Source organism: Melanerpes formicivorus, unplaced genomic scaffold (assembly GCF_026170545.1).
Source record: "Melanerpes formicivorus ecotype bairdi unplaced genomic scaffold, bMelFor1.0.p_v2 SCAF_65, whole genome shotgun sequence".
In the NCBI taxonomy this organism is placed as follows: Eukaryota; Metazoa; Chordata; class Aves; order Piciformes; family Picidae; genus Melanerpes; species Melanerpes formicivorus.
Genome location: NW_027142417.1, coordinates 581,686 through 595,329, shown reverse-complemented (window position 1 = coordinate 595,329; position 13,644 = coordinate 581,686). Strand labels below are relative to the sequence as shown.

Here is a 13,644-nt window from a genome sequence, read left to right as displayed (position 1 = left end):
GGCAGTGGCAGATGAGTGTGTAAGAAGTTTTTGTGAGATGCCAAACATGGGTTTGGGCTCAGCTCATGTGTCTGCTGCTCCTCTATCTGTAGAACTGGCTTCGTGTCGTTTGTTTGGAAGGAGAGAATATGGCACCGCTCGGGTTCTCTTTCTGCTTTGCAGCAAAGGGAAGTCAGGAGGGGTTTCCTTAACTTTTTAGAAGTGATCTTCACTTCCTCACAGAGATGAGAGCAATTTAATTCCATGCAAGTGTGATGCTTCGGGGCTGGTCATTTTCACTGCAAACAAATCAAACCAGACAGAGGCAGTGGCTAAAATAAATGAAGCTGCCTCTTTCATTACATGTTTGACAACACTTGATTTGAGACACTACTAGGTGGCTTTAAATCCTGTTTAAATACTCTGAAGCATATATCACCACTATTAAGCTTTGATACCCCATTGCAAATGTTTCTGTTTAAATACACTGATACATGCTCACTTAGGAGTGCATGCCCACAATGTCAACAGCCCTTAAAGTGAATCAAGTTCTTAAAGGATTTGAGTTCATTCTGATGGAAAACCAAAACAGATTAATTACTTTGTTTTAAATATTCTGTAATCTTAATGTCATTATCTTTTGCATCCTCCCAGATCCAAGTGTCATACTCAGTTTAAGGACATGAAGCAGGACATCCACACAAAAGGGATAGACCCTTCATCCTATTATTGTTTAATTAACTACTCTCTAGAAACTGATGAGCACTGAGCTTTGTTCTGCAAGGTAAATAGTCCTGGGTGTTAGCAAGCAAAGCAAAAATTTCAGGAGGGATTTTCTCAGCAAAACCTCATGGCTACCCTTTTAGCTTAGATGGCCCTCCTGGCTCCCAAAACATAGCCCACAAAACAAGACACAAAATGATTTTCCAATCCAGCTGTTCTGACATATGTAGGAGAAAGCATTTCTTTAAAGAGACAGCCTCATGAAGAAGGGTCTTGTGACACCTGGATATAATAAATAAAAGCCATCACCACAGGCTCACATTTCCTTCTTCCCAGGAAAATCAGGAAATCTTCTCTCCATAATAGATGATCAGACATATTTGTCTGGAGATCCCAGATAAAAGTGAGCATAGATGTGGGGTGCTAAATCAAAAAGATGCTGGGCTAGATTCTTTTCCAAACAAAGCTACTTCCATTTCTCTTTGGCTAAGAACATGATTCATGCCTACTGGTGCCCCTGTGGTACTAGAGGGAGCAGCTGGGCAAAACATTAGGGGAGACAAGAAAATTCTCTCTTATCTTAGATATACTTACATGTTCCTTGTAATTCTGATGGTCTGAGCATTGCAGAGCCTCCCAGAGAACGTGTGAACAGTGGGACTGGTTCAGACTGACGATGTGCCCTGCCAGTACTCTGCCTCCAACAATGGCTCTAGGCATGACAGCCCAAACTGAGGGTGAGTGTGTACAATACTTCCCTCATCTCCCACACCCGTGTCTCTACCCTCAGTTATATTCAGCTCAAAGGAGCTGCTGATCCATTTGTGGCTTGCCTGTCCAATGACCTTTTTAGGTCTCCAGTCTGCTATGTAAACTTCTTTCATCCCCAGTCCTGTTTGGCAAGGAATGCCCCATGAGTTCTCCATTGCATGGAGAATATTCACACCACGTAGTCTCACTCCAGCAGACAGCATTTAAAAGAATAACAACTTTTTTTGGTATCAGCAGATACAGATCATGTTTCTCAAGGCATTTGTTCCTATTTATATGGGAAAAGCAATGACATTCTTCTCACAGGCTGGTAGAGGAACCTCTTTCAGGACTATTTTGGAGACATTCACTTGAATGTTGAACGGCTTTATAAACTCAGTGCCCTTCTGAAAAAATGTTCCTTCCCTTTAAACTTCTAAAAACTGATTCATTCTTTTTAATCTGCTGCAACTTTTTTTTTCCTTTCTTCTTCTTCTTCTTCTTCTAGAAAATCCATTTCCATGAGCTAAAGTGGCCAAGTCTGATATGCCACCAAATTACCCTGGAGAGGGCCTTGCTTTCTCAGTCCAGAGAGGCAAAACCTCTAACAGTTATTAACATTTTCTCTTCCAGGCTCCACAAATGACTTATTCTGAAAACCCCAGAGAAAATGTCCCCTACAGAACAAAAGAACACTTAGCAGATTAGTGCACGTAGCCTTTTAATTTTTGCAAGCAGTACAGATAACTGCCACAAATCTCAGGTGTTTTTATCATCCTGATGATTAAATCATCTCTGTAAGTAGCAGGAAAAAAATTTTATAACCTCCCAGGGCCTGCATCATTAAGTACTGAAAATAACTTGAAGTGCTGTGTAAAGCAAATGGTATAGTTGTAAACTCCTACAGACTCCCAGGAAGTTGAAGCCTCTCTTAAGGCAATAGTCAGTAATATTTCCTATAAATAAAAAGCTTGTTCTCTATTTTTTATCATTGGAAGTTCTAGTCTTGCTGGTACTGACATCTCTACCTCTGCACTAGGGTTGCTGTACCAGCACGCATCTGTATGCACCTGTAACCACTAGTTGCCCAGATCATGGAATCACAGAATTGATTGGAAGGGACCTCTCGAGATAATCCAGTCCAACCCCCCTGCCAAAGCAGGGTCACCCACAGCAGGTTGCCCAGGATCACAAAGTGTGTGTGGGGTTGAAACCTCTCCAGAGAAGGAGACTCCACAACCTCTCTGGGCAGCATGTTCCAGGGCTCCAACGCCCTCACATAGTAAAGATTTTCCTCCTGGGCTCCAGTTTGTGTCCATTGCTTCTATCCTATCACAGTGAGCCACTGGAAAGAGACTGGCTTCTTCTTCTTGACTCCCACCCTTCAGATAGTTGTTGACATTAATAAGATCTCCTCTGTTTTCTCTTCTCCAGACTAAAAACCCTCAGGTCTCTCAGGCCTTCCTCATCAGGGGAGATGTTCCAGTCCCTTAATAATCTTCATAGTCTCTCTCTAGTAGTTCCCTGTCCCTCTTGAAATGGGGAGCCCAGAACTGGACACAATACTCCAGACACAGTCTCTCTAGGGCAGAGCAGAGGGGGAGGACAGCCCTTCTAGAATCGGAGTACCTCCACCACCATTCTCCACAACAGGCTGAAAACGAAATCTGTGGTCCATGAATAACAAGTTTCTCAACAGCAGCTTTTCAATACAGACCTCAAAATCTGTCAAATCATGGTCCACATAGCAGCCCCTCTCAGCAGCGATGTATCTGCCAGGCACCAAGCACATTTCTTGCAAAGAAAAGTATTTTTCAGGATTGTTTTTTTTTATTAACTTTCTAAATGTCTAATCCCAAACATGCAAAATAATGAGTCAGATCCCCCAAAAAAATAATGAGATTTAAAGAAAAATAATGTGAATGCCTTTCCCTCTGCTTTCTGAAGTCGTGTTTTGTTTCTGGGTCATGTTTTCAAGCTTTTCTCCAAGGCCATGGGGCTTTCAGACGTTATTAAAAAGAAAGCAACCGAGATCCTTTTGTAATTGCATGCTTAAGGAAAACATTTATTGCCATCAGACTTAAAACTGTGTTGAACTGACAACCACGAATCTTCAGAGATATTTTGGATCAAATAATCCTGGAAAAGGCATATTGCTTCAAACCTGTCTTCTCTATAGTCTTGGGGTTGTTTTTTTTTTACATGACTTATGGGTTGTTGTTTTTTCCCAGACAATTAATCAGAGGAAACTCAAGAGTTAACAGTGTCTTGAAGGACTCATTTACAATATCAAAATACCCGAGTACAGATTACAGATCTTCACACAAACAATGTTTTCTTCACCTGAAATTTGTGAATTGCTCCTTCTCAGTACTGAGTCCCCTTGAAAGCTTTACTTTGATTTTTGTTTTCTCCAGTGATAAGTCAGTTTTGTCTGACAATGTGCATTACACATCTTCTTGAAAGTTCCTCAGATCCCCACTGTTTCATGACACAAATGTTCATGAGCATTTGATAAATGTAACCGTTCCTGTTAATTATCATCATCCCAGCTTATTTGTGTGGCATTCACTAATTTGTTTGTATTTAAAGAAGGAAAGGCATTCCTTTCTTTTCATAATACAATTCCTCTGTAGGGCATCATCTAAGCTCAGTATAGTGTCCTTCCTCTACCCTTTCTCTTCCATCCTTTCTATCCTGATTAAAACTACCAGAGACTCAGCAGGAAACCCAGTGGGATTGCTCACAGTGTCTTGAAGTCACCCTTTCTTTCATTGTTTTTGCCTGTTAAACCTTGTTTTGCTCTGCAATCCTTTTCCTGCATTCCACTTGTTTGCAGCTAATTGTGCTTCTGTCCATTGTCCCCTTCCAATTTTCTTCTCCATCCTTGCTGCCCTCTCAGTTTGCCCATCTCCTCAAGCATCCCTTCTCCACCCATCCTGGTGTTAGTACTGCTCACAGCACCATCAACCCCACCTGATTTCATGAGTGGTGCTTTTTACTTTCCATTTGACTCCTGGTTTCTGAAGTATGCACATGGAGCACAGTTTATTTTTGCCACCACGAACTCTGGGTGATGTCTTTGCTGCTGGGACAGAAGACGAAGGACTCACCTAATCCACGAGGGTGAGCCAGGGCATGGGGCGCCTGACCGGACCTTTGCAAAACGGTCCTGGAGATGGACCCGGGAGCAGTGGACATGGGCTTGACACCATGGGCATGAGCCGGGGCGCTCCCATAGAGCCACCCCAAGGGACCTGCCCTTGGCCGACCCATGGTGTAGCTCAACGCCCGGCCCGAACCCCTCGCTCCCCTGCCGCCGCTGTCGCCCTGCCCTCCAGCCTCCCCTCGGTGCTGCGGACGGGCCGGGATGGTCCGAAAGCGCAGAGGCGGCAGGCCGCGGAGGGGATGCCATAGTAACCGGCGGGGGGCCGGGCGGCGCCGGGGGGCCGGGCGGGGAGGGAGGGGCCGGCAGCGGGCTGGCGGGCGCGGCAGCGCCCCCTCTCCGCGGCTCCCAGCCCCGTCCCCGCCGGCCGCAAATGGCTCTTCGCTCGCCGGCCCCTTTGTGTGAAGCACGTTCGGAGCAGCCGCTCCGCGCCGCGTCCCCTGCCGCCGCCCGCCGAGCCGAGCCCAGCCGTGCCGTTTCGTGCCTTGCCGAGCTGTGCTGAGGCAGGAGAACCGGCCGGCGTGGGGCGGCCATTCCAGCGCGGCCGGATTGCATCGCCGCTCCTCCCCGGGGGTGAGCGGGGGACCCAGCTGCTGCCTCCTCCGACACCCCCCCCAGCCCCGCTACTCAGGGTGGAGAGCAAGCAAAATACACCGCCACCAAAGCTCAACAAATAAATAACAACAATTACACTTAAAAAAAAAAAAAAAAAGGAGTGGGGGGGGGGGGGAAGAAAAGAAGAGGGGGAAAAAAGCGGGGGAAAAAAGGAAAGGAGGGAAAAAAAAAAAAAAAGACCGGGAAGAGAACGGAGGGAGAGAGCGAGAGGGAGGGAGGGAGAAACGAACCAACTCCGAGACTCCCATAAAGAGCCGCACACACGGAGCGAGCGCCCCGGTGCCGAGGCGTGGGGGAAACAATAAGTACTCGAAGTTACCTGCCCTGCCGTAGAAGAAGGAGGGTTTGTTGATTCTCTCGCAGACATCTGCAGACCGGTGCTTTTTTGGAAGAGATTTTTTTTTTTTTTTCCCCCTCTCCCCTCTCTCTTTACAAACCACAAACGGATGTGAGGCAGGGAAGGTGTTTCTTTGACTACTGAAGTCAGGCACCTCTTTTTTATTCTTCTCAGTCTTGTTGTGTTCCGCCCCCCCCCCCCCCTCCCCTCACACACACACTCTCTCACATACACACACACCCCTTTTTGCACCAACATTAACGACAAAAAGACAAGGAAAGGAGTTTGCTTGATGTTTTAGTGAAATGGACGTAAGATTTTATTCGCCACCTCCTCAGCCTGCAGCCGCTCCTGATACGCCTTGTTTGGGACCTTCCCCCTGCCTGGACCCCTACTATTGCAACAAGGTGACTCGTGTTTTGTGTCGTCCGAGGTGTTGTTTGTATCTGTGCTGTCGTTGTGCTCGTTGTCGCGGCGCGGTTGCATGAGCGGGCGCTGCGCTGTGAGCCGCGCACCAACTTGGGCAGAGGCAGAGGCACCGGGCAGCGGCACTTGGCCGGGATTTGGGGAGCACAAGTGCCGCCCGTCTCCGAGAGGGACTGCCGGGACACACACACCGGCTTCCCTGCAGGCACCCCAAATTAAAACCCCGGAGTAGTTTAGGGGCGGGCGGCTGGAGCGAGGGGGGGGGTGTGTGTGGGTGGGTGGGGGAGGCATTTTCCATAACATCTTCCCTTTCGGGGAAACAGCGTGGCCAAGGATGTTGATGGTGAATTTCCAGGGCTGCTGTTAAAGATCGCGCCAGCCACAGAGCGGCTGAAACTCTGCCCCGCCGCAGTTCTTGTGTCAAAGTGGTACTTGGTGGTGCCGGGAGCACGTTTCGGGTGTGTGTGTGACATACGGATGTGCATATGTACATATATATGACATATATGTATGTATGCACACACACACCTCTCTGTGCACAATAAGGATGTATAGGGGTGACAAGCCGGTTCGAAACAGGGGCTCGACTTTGTCCCGGTTGTGCAGCTGCCCTACCAATTTCTCTGTAACTTGATTAAACCGCCGCAAATAGGATCAATTCAGTTAAAACTTAGCTCTTCAGATCCCCGAGCCCCGGAAAAGAGGGAGCTGCGGAGGACACTCATCTAAGCCCAAATCCTGGGCTTGGTTATGAGAGTTTGGTGCTGCCATCCCGCAGCACTTGGCGTTACTTTTGGTGCCCAGGAAGGGGGCTGGGGGGCTCCCGCATTGTTACAGCCTCTGAAGCCTGAAGCAGCTGGTGCTTTCTGCAGGAGCTGCACTTTCTCTGCACTTAGGGAATGGGCTTTGCACAGGAATAAAACGCTTGGGCACAGGAAATAATGAGGAAGCCCTCCTTGATCACACCCCCTCCGGGGGGAGAAACCGTCCCCAAAGATGCCTTTAAACCTGCGTTTGGGTAGGAAAAAAGGCTATGGCGAGGCTGCAGCAGATGTTGGGGGTTGGTGGGGTTTTTTTCACAGCGTAAACTCAGCGGTGCGCAGGTCTGGCCGCGGGCGCGGCGCGGGGCTGCGCGGAGAGGCACGGAGGGTTGCGCGGGGCGATGCGCCCCAGCCCGCCGCGACCAGCCCGGTTCCGCGGCTCGGCTGTTGTCGTGCCGGTTCTCACATGTCAGGGCGAGGTTCCGGGGAGTCTCTTTCATCGCGGGCTGCTCTCTCGGTACAGAGAGAAAGAGCGAAAACACCGAGTGTCGGCGCCGGGGTGAAGCCCTCTCAGCTTTCAGGGAAGATTTCCCACATGGTCTCATCTACCAATCACAACAGCAAGGACCAAATTCATCCTGGCTGCCTTTCACAGGCACTCGATGGAGTTCTAGGATTCAGGGATAAATCTGGCCCTTTGTGGTGGCTGCCTGAGGATATTTCAGGAAGGGATCCCAGAGGTATGGCTGTTAGCGGCGATGGAGGGAAGCTGTGTTCTGCAGCATCTGGCAAAGCTGCCGTGTAGATGGGAAGTTTGTGCCAGGAGTGAACTTTGTTCAGCAGGAAGACTCCAGATACACAGCCTGTTCTGTGTGCTTTCTTTTCTTTTTTTCTTTTCTTTTTTTTTTCGTAAGTGCTCTGAGTAGTAATGAGGCTGCTGCTACCTTTGATCTGGGGCTTGCCCTTAGTCTCTCTATTGTCTACTTTTGCAAATTGTAACCATAAACGGTTGCCAAAGTGAGAGGCTTGGGCTGATATTAATGACACAAGCACCAAAGTGTCGGAAGACCCATTTGGCAACGTAAATGGACAAACGTTATTAAACCTATCAGTGATTTAAAGCTTCAAAAAGAAGGTAATGACTTGAATACACATTTCGCTCATCGTTCCTGAGATAGCAGGCCAGATTTAATTTAAAAGTTAAATGCTTTGGAAAATCAGGAATTACTTTAATATATTAAATCACTTTCCAATTAAGGTCCTTAAATCATTTTTGGTGGGTTGCACTGCAAATCGAATAAATTCATTTGGAAAGTCATTTTCAGACTTTCTTTACTAGCTGGTTAAAGCTTCTTTTAAGTCATACCATGTATGAGGGAGCAAACTGTTCTTTTTAAATGCAAATGAGACTCTCATTCTGTAGACAAGTTGCAACTCTTCTATTTCACTTTGCCTGAACTGATAATGTGCTTAAAAGTGCACAGTCATAAGACATATGTTTTATGCTTGGAAAAGACTTCCCAGGAATGTTTCAATCTAAGATGCCAAGCATGGGGACCAATGTCTTTTTCGGATGTGTTTGCCACTGACCATTGATTAAACTAAGTGGACCGAGGTTTGCCAGGCCCCTCGGAGGCGTGCATTTACCCAACATCTCATTTTTCACCCCCTTCACTCTCCCTCAGCGTGATTAACACTGCTGTGAAAACTTATCTGACTTGTTCTAAACATGTCGTCAAGTTACGGTATTGCTCTGTCACTCATTTTCCTGCTGTGTGTATTTAGAGAGTTTGAAGGGCAGGAGGCCTGCAGAATTTTGTGTTCAGGAAGTTTGGTTGAGTGTTTGCTCTTCATCTCTCCCAGGAAAGGAGGTGATGGCTGGGGCGTGATGCATCTGTGTCCTAGACTGGACTTGATTAGGTCTCTACCTGCAAAACTCATTCAGAACTGGACCTTGTTTCTTGTAAATGTAGTTAAAACTCACTTTGAGCACTAACTGGTGGATCTGGCCCTTGCTTTCATAACTGGTTTGGAGAAATATAGCAGATTCTGATTCCTTCCATCTTAAGTCTGCTCGAGCTGCTGGTCATTTAGAAAGTGCTCCACAGAGAATTGCACTTTAAACTTCTCTAATTGTTCTGCTAGCACGAGTTTTGCCCTGATCAGATGATTGTTGGCAGCATAGGAGTGAGTTCCCAGGCACATGCACAGGAGGTACTGACAGTGCATTTTTTCTGTAGTCAAAAGGGCAAAACAATGCAATAATGTAGATTCAAAGAATCACCTCTTATCCTCCAATTTCCAGTTGGCAGGCTTTGTTTCAGAAGGTTGCTTAGATGGTTACTTTACAAAACCTCAAAGAGCATTCTAAGCATCTTAGGCCAATATTTCTCTGCTGGGCAAGCTCATTATTCTCTGCATATATTGTCATGCTGGCTTTTCCTTGTTGCTCTCACAATGCTCACGGAGAGAGGAAAGTGGAAGAACAATGCAAACAATGTTGGTTATGACAACTGTGTGAGGTATCTCTTATACAAACAGACAGAAGGGATGGTATGCTGTGGTATATAGGTCAGCCTTTGAAATAACATCGTGGAGCTCTTACACTGGACAGACAGATTTAGAGTTGAGGTTGTGCTGTTTGCCTCTTGAAACTTGAAGCATAATTGCATCTCAGGCTAATGTGAGCAGTCTGTTCAGCTGGAAATTTATTTTAAGAAGCATCATGTCCCTTAATTGAGTTGGGTGCTACAAGAGCAATACCTCTGATAAATTCAAGTGTTTTAATTTGGTAGAAGACTTTTTTTTTTTTGGTTTAATTTGGTCAAGGATTTCAGACTGCTTGAAGAAGTGGGAAGAGAAGTTTAAATGTTTATGTAGAGAGCAATAAACATCCTTGTGGTTTTCCTCCTTGTGTCACAGTATTACACTGCATTAGAGGTTGGAATGGACCTCCAGAGATCATGCAGTCCAACCCCTCTGCCAAAGCAGGATCACCCAAAGTAGTCTGCACAGGAATGCATCCAGATGGGGTTTGAATGTGTCCAGAGAAGGAGACTCCACAACCTCTCTGGGCAGCCTGTTCCAGTGCTCCAAACTCCACTTTGATCAGTACTGTGAGAGGAACTGGTATATTTTCATAGCTACAACTTTACAGTGTTTTCAGATACCTGCTCACATAAAGTGCAGTTATATAATTATATTTTGACACAGCTAATGGCAGGGCTGCTGACCCCTGCCAAGAACAGGGAGGAAATAATGGTCTTTCCTGCTCCCAGTGGTTAGCCTTGCAGAATTATGCACTAGATTCTTCTGTGATTTGCTACCTGGTTCAAAAATACTGGGGCCTACAACTCATCTTTCTTGTATTCACTGGTAGTTGTCAGTGCAGTGGAAAAATACAGCCAGACTGCAGAGGTAGAGTGATAGACTGTAGTTGTTTTTTAAAAGGAGAATAAAGTGGGAGAGGGAAGCAAAACCCTTCAAAATGAGAAAAGCAGAGTGATGTTGGGTAGAAGTGGATAAAGAGATACAATGCAGAGCTTTACAAGCAGGTTACAATCCTGCTTGCAATCAGATTTCCACAGAGCAGAAGTGCACATATTTATACCCAGCATTCAGAATAATTTGTTGTGTAAACTTAACCCTACCATAGAGACTACTCTGAGTAAAATGTTCCGTGGCTGTTTACAAAGTGTACATTATTTCCAGTGGCTTGCTTCTCTCCAGTCTCTATCTGAAACCCAGGACTGTGGCAAGCCAGCGCTCTGAAGGACAGCTCTGAAGCTGAAATGCTGTGTTAGTGTTTTGATAGCATTTAAAACTGTGCTCATCTAATTTGTTTGTTCTGAGCATATTGTTCTGTTGTTGTGTTTTCTTTTTTTTCCCCCCTCAGACAACTACCTTGTCCCCTATTGCATTAAGGATCATGCTTGAAATTTGTTCTGCCTCTTGAAGGAAAGATGAAGCAGTTGCATTAGTGCAGACTGTTGACTTTTAAGTGTTTCAGTTAGTTTCAAATAAAATCCCACATAGGAAGAAGGGAAATGGAAGGGAAATGGACTTTCCTTGCCTGGGTTGTTGGAGCTTGGAGTATAGTCTCAGAGTTGTGGAAAAGACTCAAGTGTGCCTCCTTAAATTCCAATGTTTCAGAAAGAAGTGGTCCCAGTTTTAGTGGAATTACAGAAAGTGATTTATGTGTGTGCTTTGGAGAAGTCTTTCTCAAAGATGTCTATAAACTAAAGCATTCACAGTCATTTCCACCCCCCAACCCCCACCATTATTTCTGCCAAACATCAGTATCTTGAGAGAAATTACGCTGTGTTCTCTTCCCAGAATGATGTGTTTCATCTCTAGGGCATTTCCCTCCAGCAGCCTATTGTGAGGTCTTCTGAAAAAAAAAGAGAAAGAAGAAAAAAAGTGAAAAGTGTAAGCTATTAAGAATGCTGAATTAGCTAAACACCACAGAGCTTGCAGTACCTTTGGTGTTTACCTCAAACCAAAGAGCAGCTGGAGCTGTGTTTAAGGGCTTAGAGAGCTGAAGGTCTGGAGGATTGGACAGTCTTAATTCTCCCCGAGTTGGGTGTATGTTTGGGGTGATCACTCTTTAGCAGCAAGAACTGAGCTCTTCTAGGACGAGAACTGAACTCCTGTCCTGGTTCCCGTCACAGTAGGACTTTCTCATCTTGCTAACACTGTACAGAGGCATTGGAAAACTGACTGTTTAAAACATGGCTTTATCTAAAGCAGAGAAATGTCCTAATCAGGGTGGGATTAAGATCAAAATGGTTGGATATTTAACTCCTGTGTTGATAGCAGATGTAACAAATCATGCAGTGGAAGTAAAATGCTGCCTTTGACCGCTCTCTCATCACAGCTCAAGAGTGACCTGAAAGCACCACCTCTCATGGTGAGAGGGTAGTCCCTGGATCAACGCAAACCTTGGCTCCTGGAACTGACAGCAGTGGCAATTAGTGGCAGCTTTGTTTATCTTTTTGAAGTGGACACATGCTCTGTGGATGTCTAGCATGGGCTGCGTACACAAAGATACTTCCTTCCAATATACACTAGCCAGATTGAAACGTTTTGCTGCTGCAGTTGGACTAGATGATTGCTGTAGCTCCCTTCCAGCTGAAATAGTCAGACCTAGTCTATTCTGTTGTTTTAGTTGCACAACTAGGTACCAATTTTCAGCCCCAGGAGTCATTTCTCATTAAAAACAAGTTATCAACTGCCCCGAAACATAGTTGCTAGCAGGAGTGCCAAGTGACTGATAATCACAGCAGCACTTCCAAAATACTTTCAGGTATGGAGTTTGCATCATCCTGAATGAGATGTTCTTGGTCATAACATTTTTTTTCCTTACAGCATTCAGTTGGAAAATGGTAACATTGCATTATTCCATGGCTAGGCACAGATTACACAGCATTAGCAGCAGCAGCAAACATCTCCCTTCCACAGCAGCAAACCTGAAAATCTCATCTCCTTTTCTGCTGGAGTATCTCCATTTTATCTTCACTGGATGTGATCAGTTTTAGGTTAGTACATCAGGGCATCAAATAATGTGTTTTAACTCTTGACTTCAAGCATCAAAGTCCCAATTCTTTTTCAGCAGAGATCTTGGTGCAACTGACATTTGTCATGACTGTGGTGTTTCTTTTGCTTCTTCTGTTTGCAGTAAGTAGTTTATTTTTAACGTTTGAATTTCATATGGCTCCACTAATATTTGTATCTTATCTTTCAGCTGCACATATGCTAACACTGTGCCTGAACTGTTCATTTAATATTTCTCACTGGGCTGCTATTTGATTTCCTCTAGACCCTTGTAGTATGGTTTCCTCCCAAGAAACACGCTGCTTTCTAAGTTGCAAAACCACACTTGAATTACATGAACATCTGACAAATCCAGGTTAGTGGAAATGTCAGAATGTTTTAGCATTCACATTCTTGACTGTTAAACCACTCTCTACCAATCAAAAGTGGCACAAGTGGCTTTTTTCAAAGGTACTGCTGGCTAAGCATGGAAATTGAGCTGCTGCGGTGGTACTTTTGTCTCCTGCTATTGTTGTTGATGATTATATGGTCTTAAAGGTTAAATGAAAGTTACTGTAGCTGGTGTGTGGGTTTGTTACATTAAGGAAATCTGCACTGAACTCCAGTCACTTATTCTATATGCAAGAAGAAATCAGAACTCCAAAATCAGGTAGTGATAACCTGTACTTAGGGAAGCAGGTCAGTAAAGGAAGTATGAAGCCTGCAACATGAACCAAAAGATGTCTCCGGGCATCTCCTGCCAGAAGAGCGAGAAGATGATGTCTATGTGTAAATTCCTACTGTATCAGTACTACTCTGTATGTATATGCACATGTCTGCTTCTGCTGCATTATATATTGCTCACTCTGAAGAAAGGGAACTTCCTCTGAGAATCTGCTGTTTCTACCCCGTGTCAGAAGTAGCTGGCTGCAAAGTCATTTTCTGGTTGCAGTTGCCGGAAGCGCATAGGTTTGTGTTCATGAACAGGAGAAAACCTTTGTTTCTTGCACAGTCATCTTGTTTGCATCAACCTGAAATAATAACAAATAGTAAAATGACAAACAGTAGTGAAAAGAAACAATAACCTTTCCCCCCAGAAAAAGCCCCCAACAACATACAATTTATCATCTGGCAGACACAGTTGTGACCATTAGTCCTAGAAACCTGCAGATAGTAGAGGCTTAATATCAAAGCTAATGATTTATTTTATGTTAATGACTTTCTGCTAGGGCATAAAAGACTGCTCATAATGGACTCTCAGTGCTGTGTTCAGTTGCAAAGGCTAATGGGATAATCCTACCCAAAATTAAGCTTTTTGAAGTAAATCATGATATTTTTTCTTCAAGTTGACTCTT

At 45.1% G+C, this 13,644-nt stretch overlaps 1 protein-coding gene across 3 annotated transcripts in view; it reads left to right on the top strand.

Moving 5' to 3' along the window:
• Positions 1-5,405: 5,405 nt before the first annotated feature.
• Positions 5,406-13,644, top strand: part of TOX (thymocyte selection associated high mobility group box) — a 206,518-nt gene continuing 198,279 nt past the window's right edge. For all 3 annotated transcript variants that reach the window (XM_068162447.1, XM_068162450.1, XM_068162446.1), the window contains exon 1: positions 5,406-5,977. In XM_068162447.1, the coding sequence (XP_068018548.1) occupies positions 5,876-5,977 (102 nt within the window). In that variant the 5' untranslated portion in view covers positions 5,406-5,875. The remainder of the gene's footprint in view (positions 5,978-13,644) is intronic.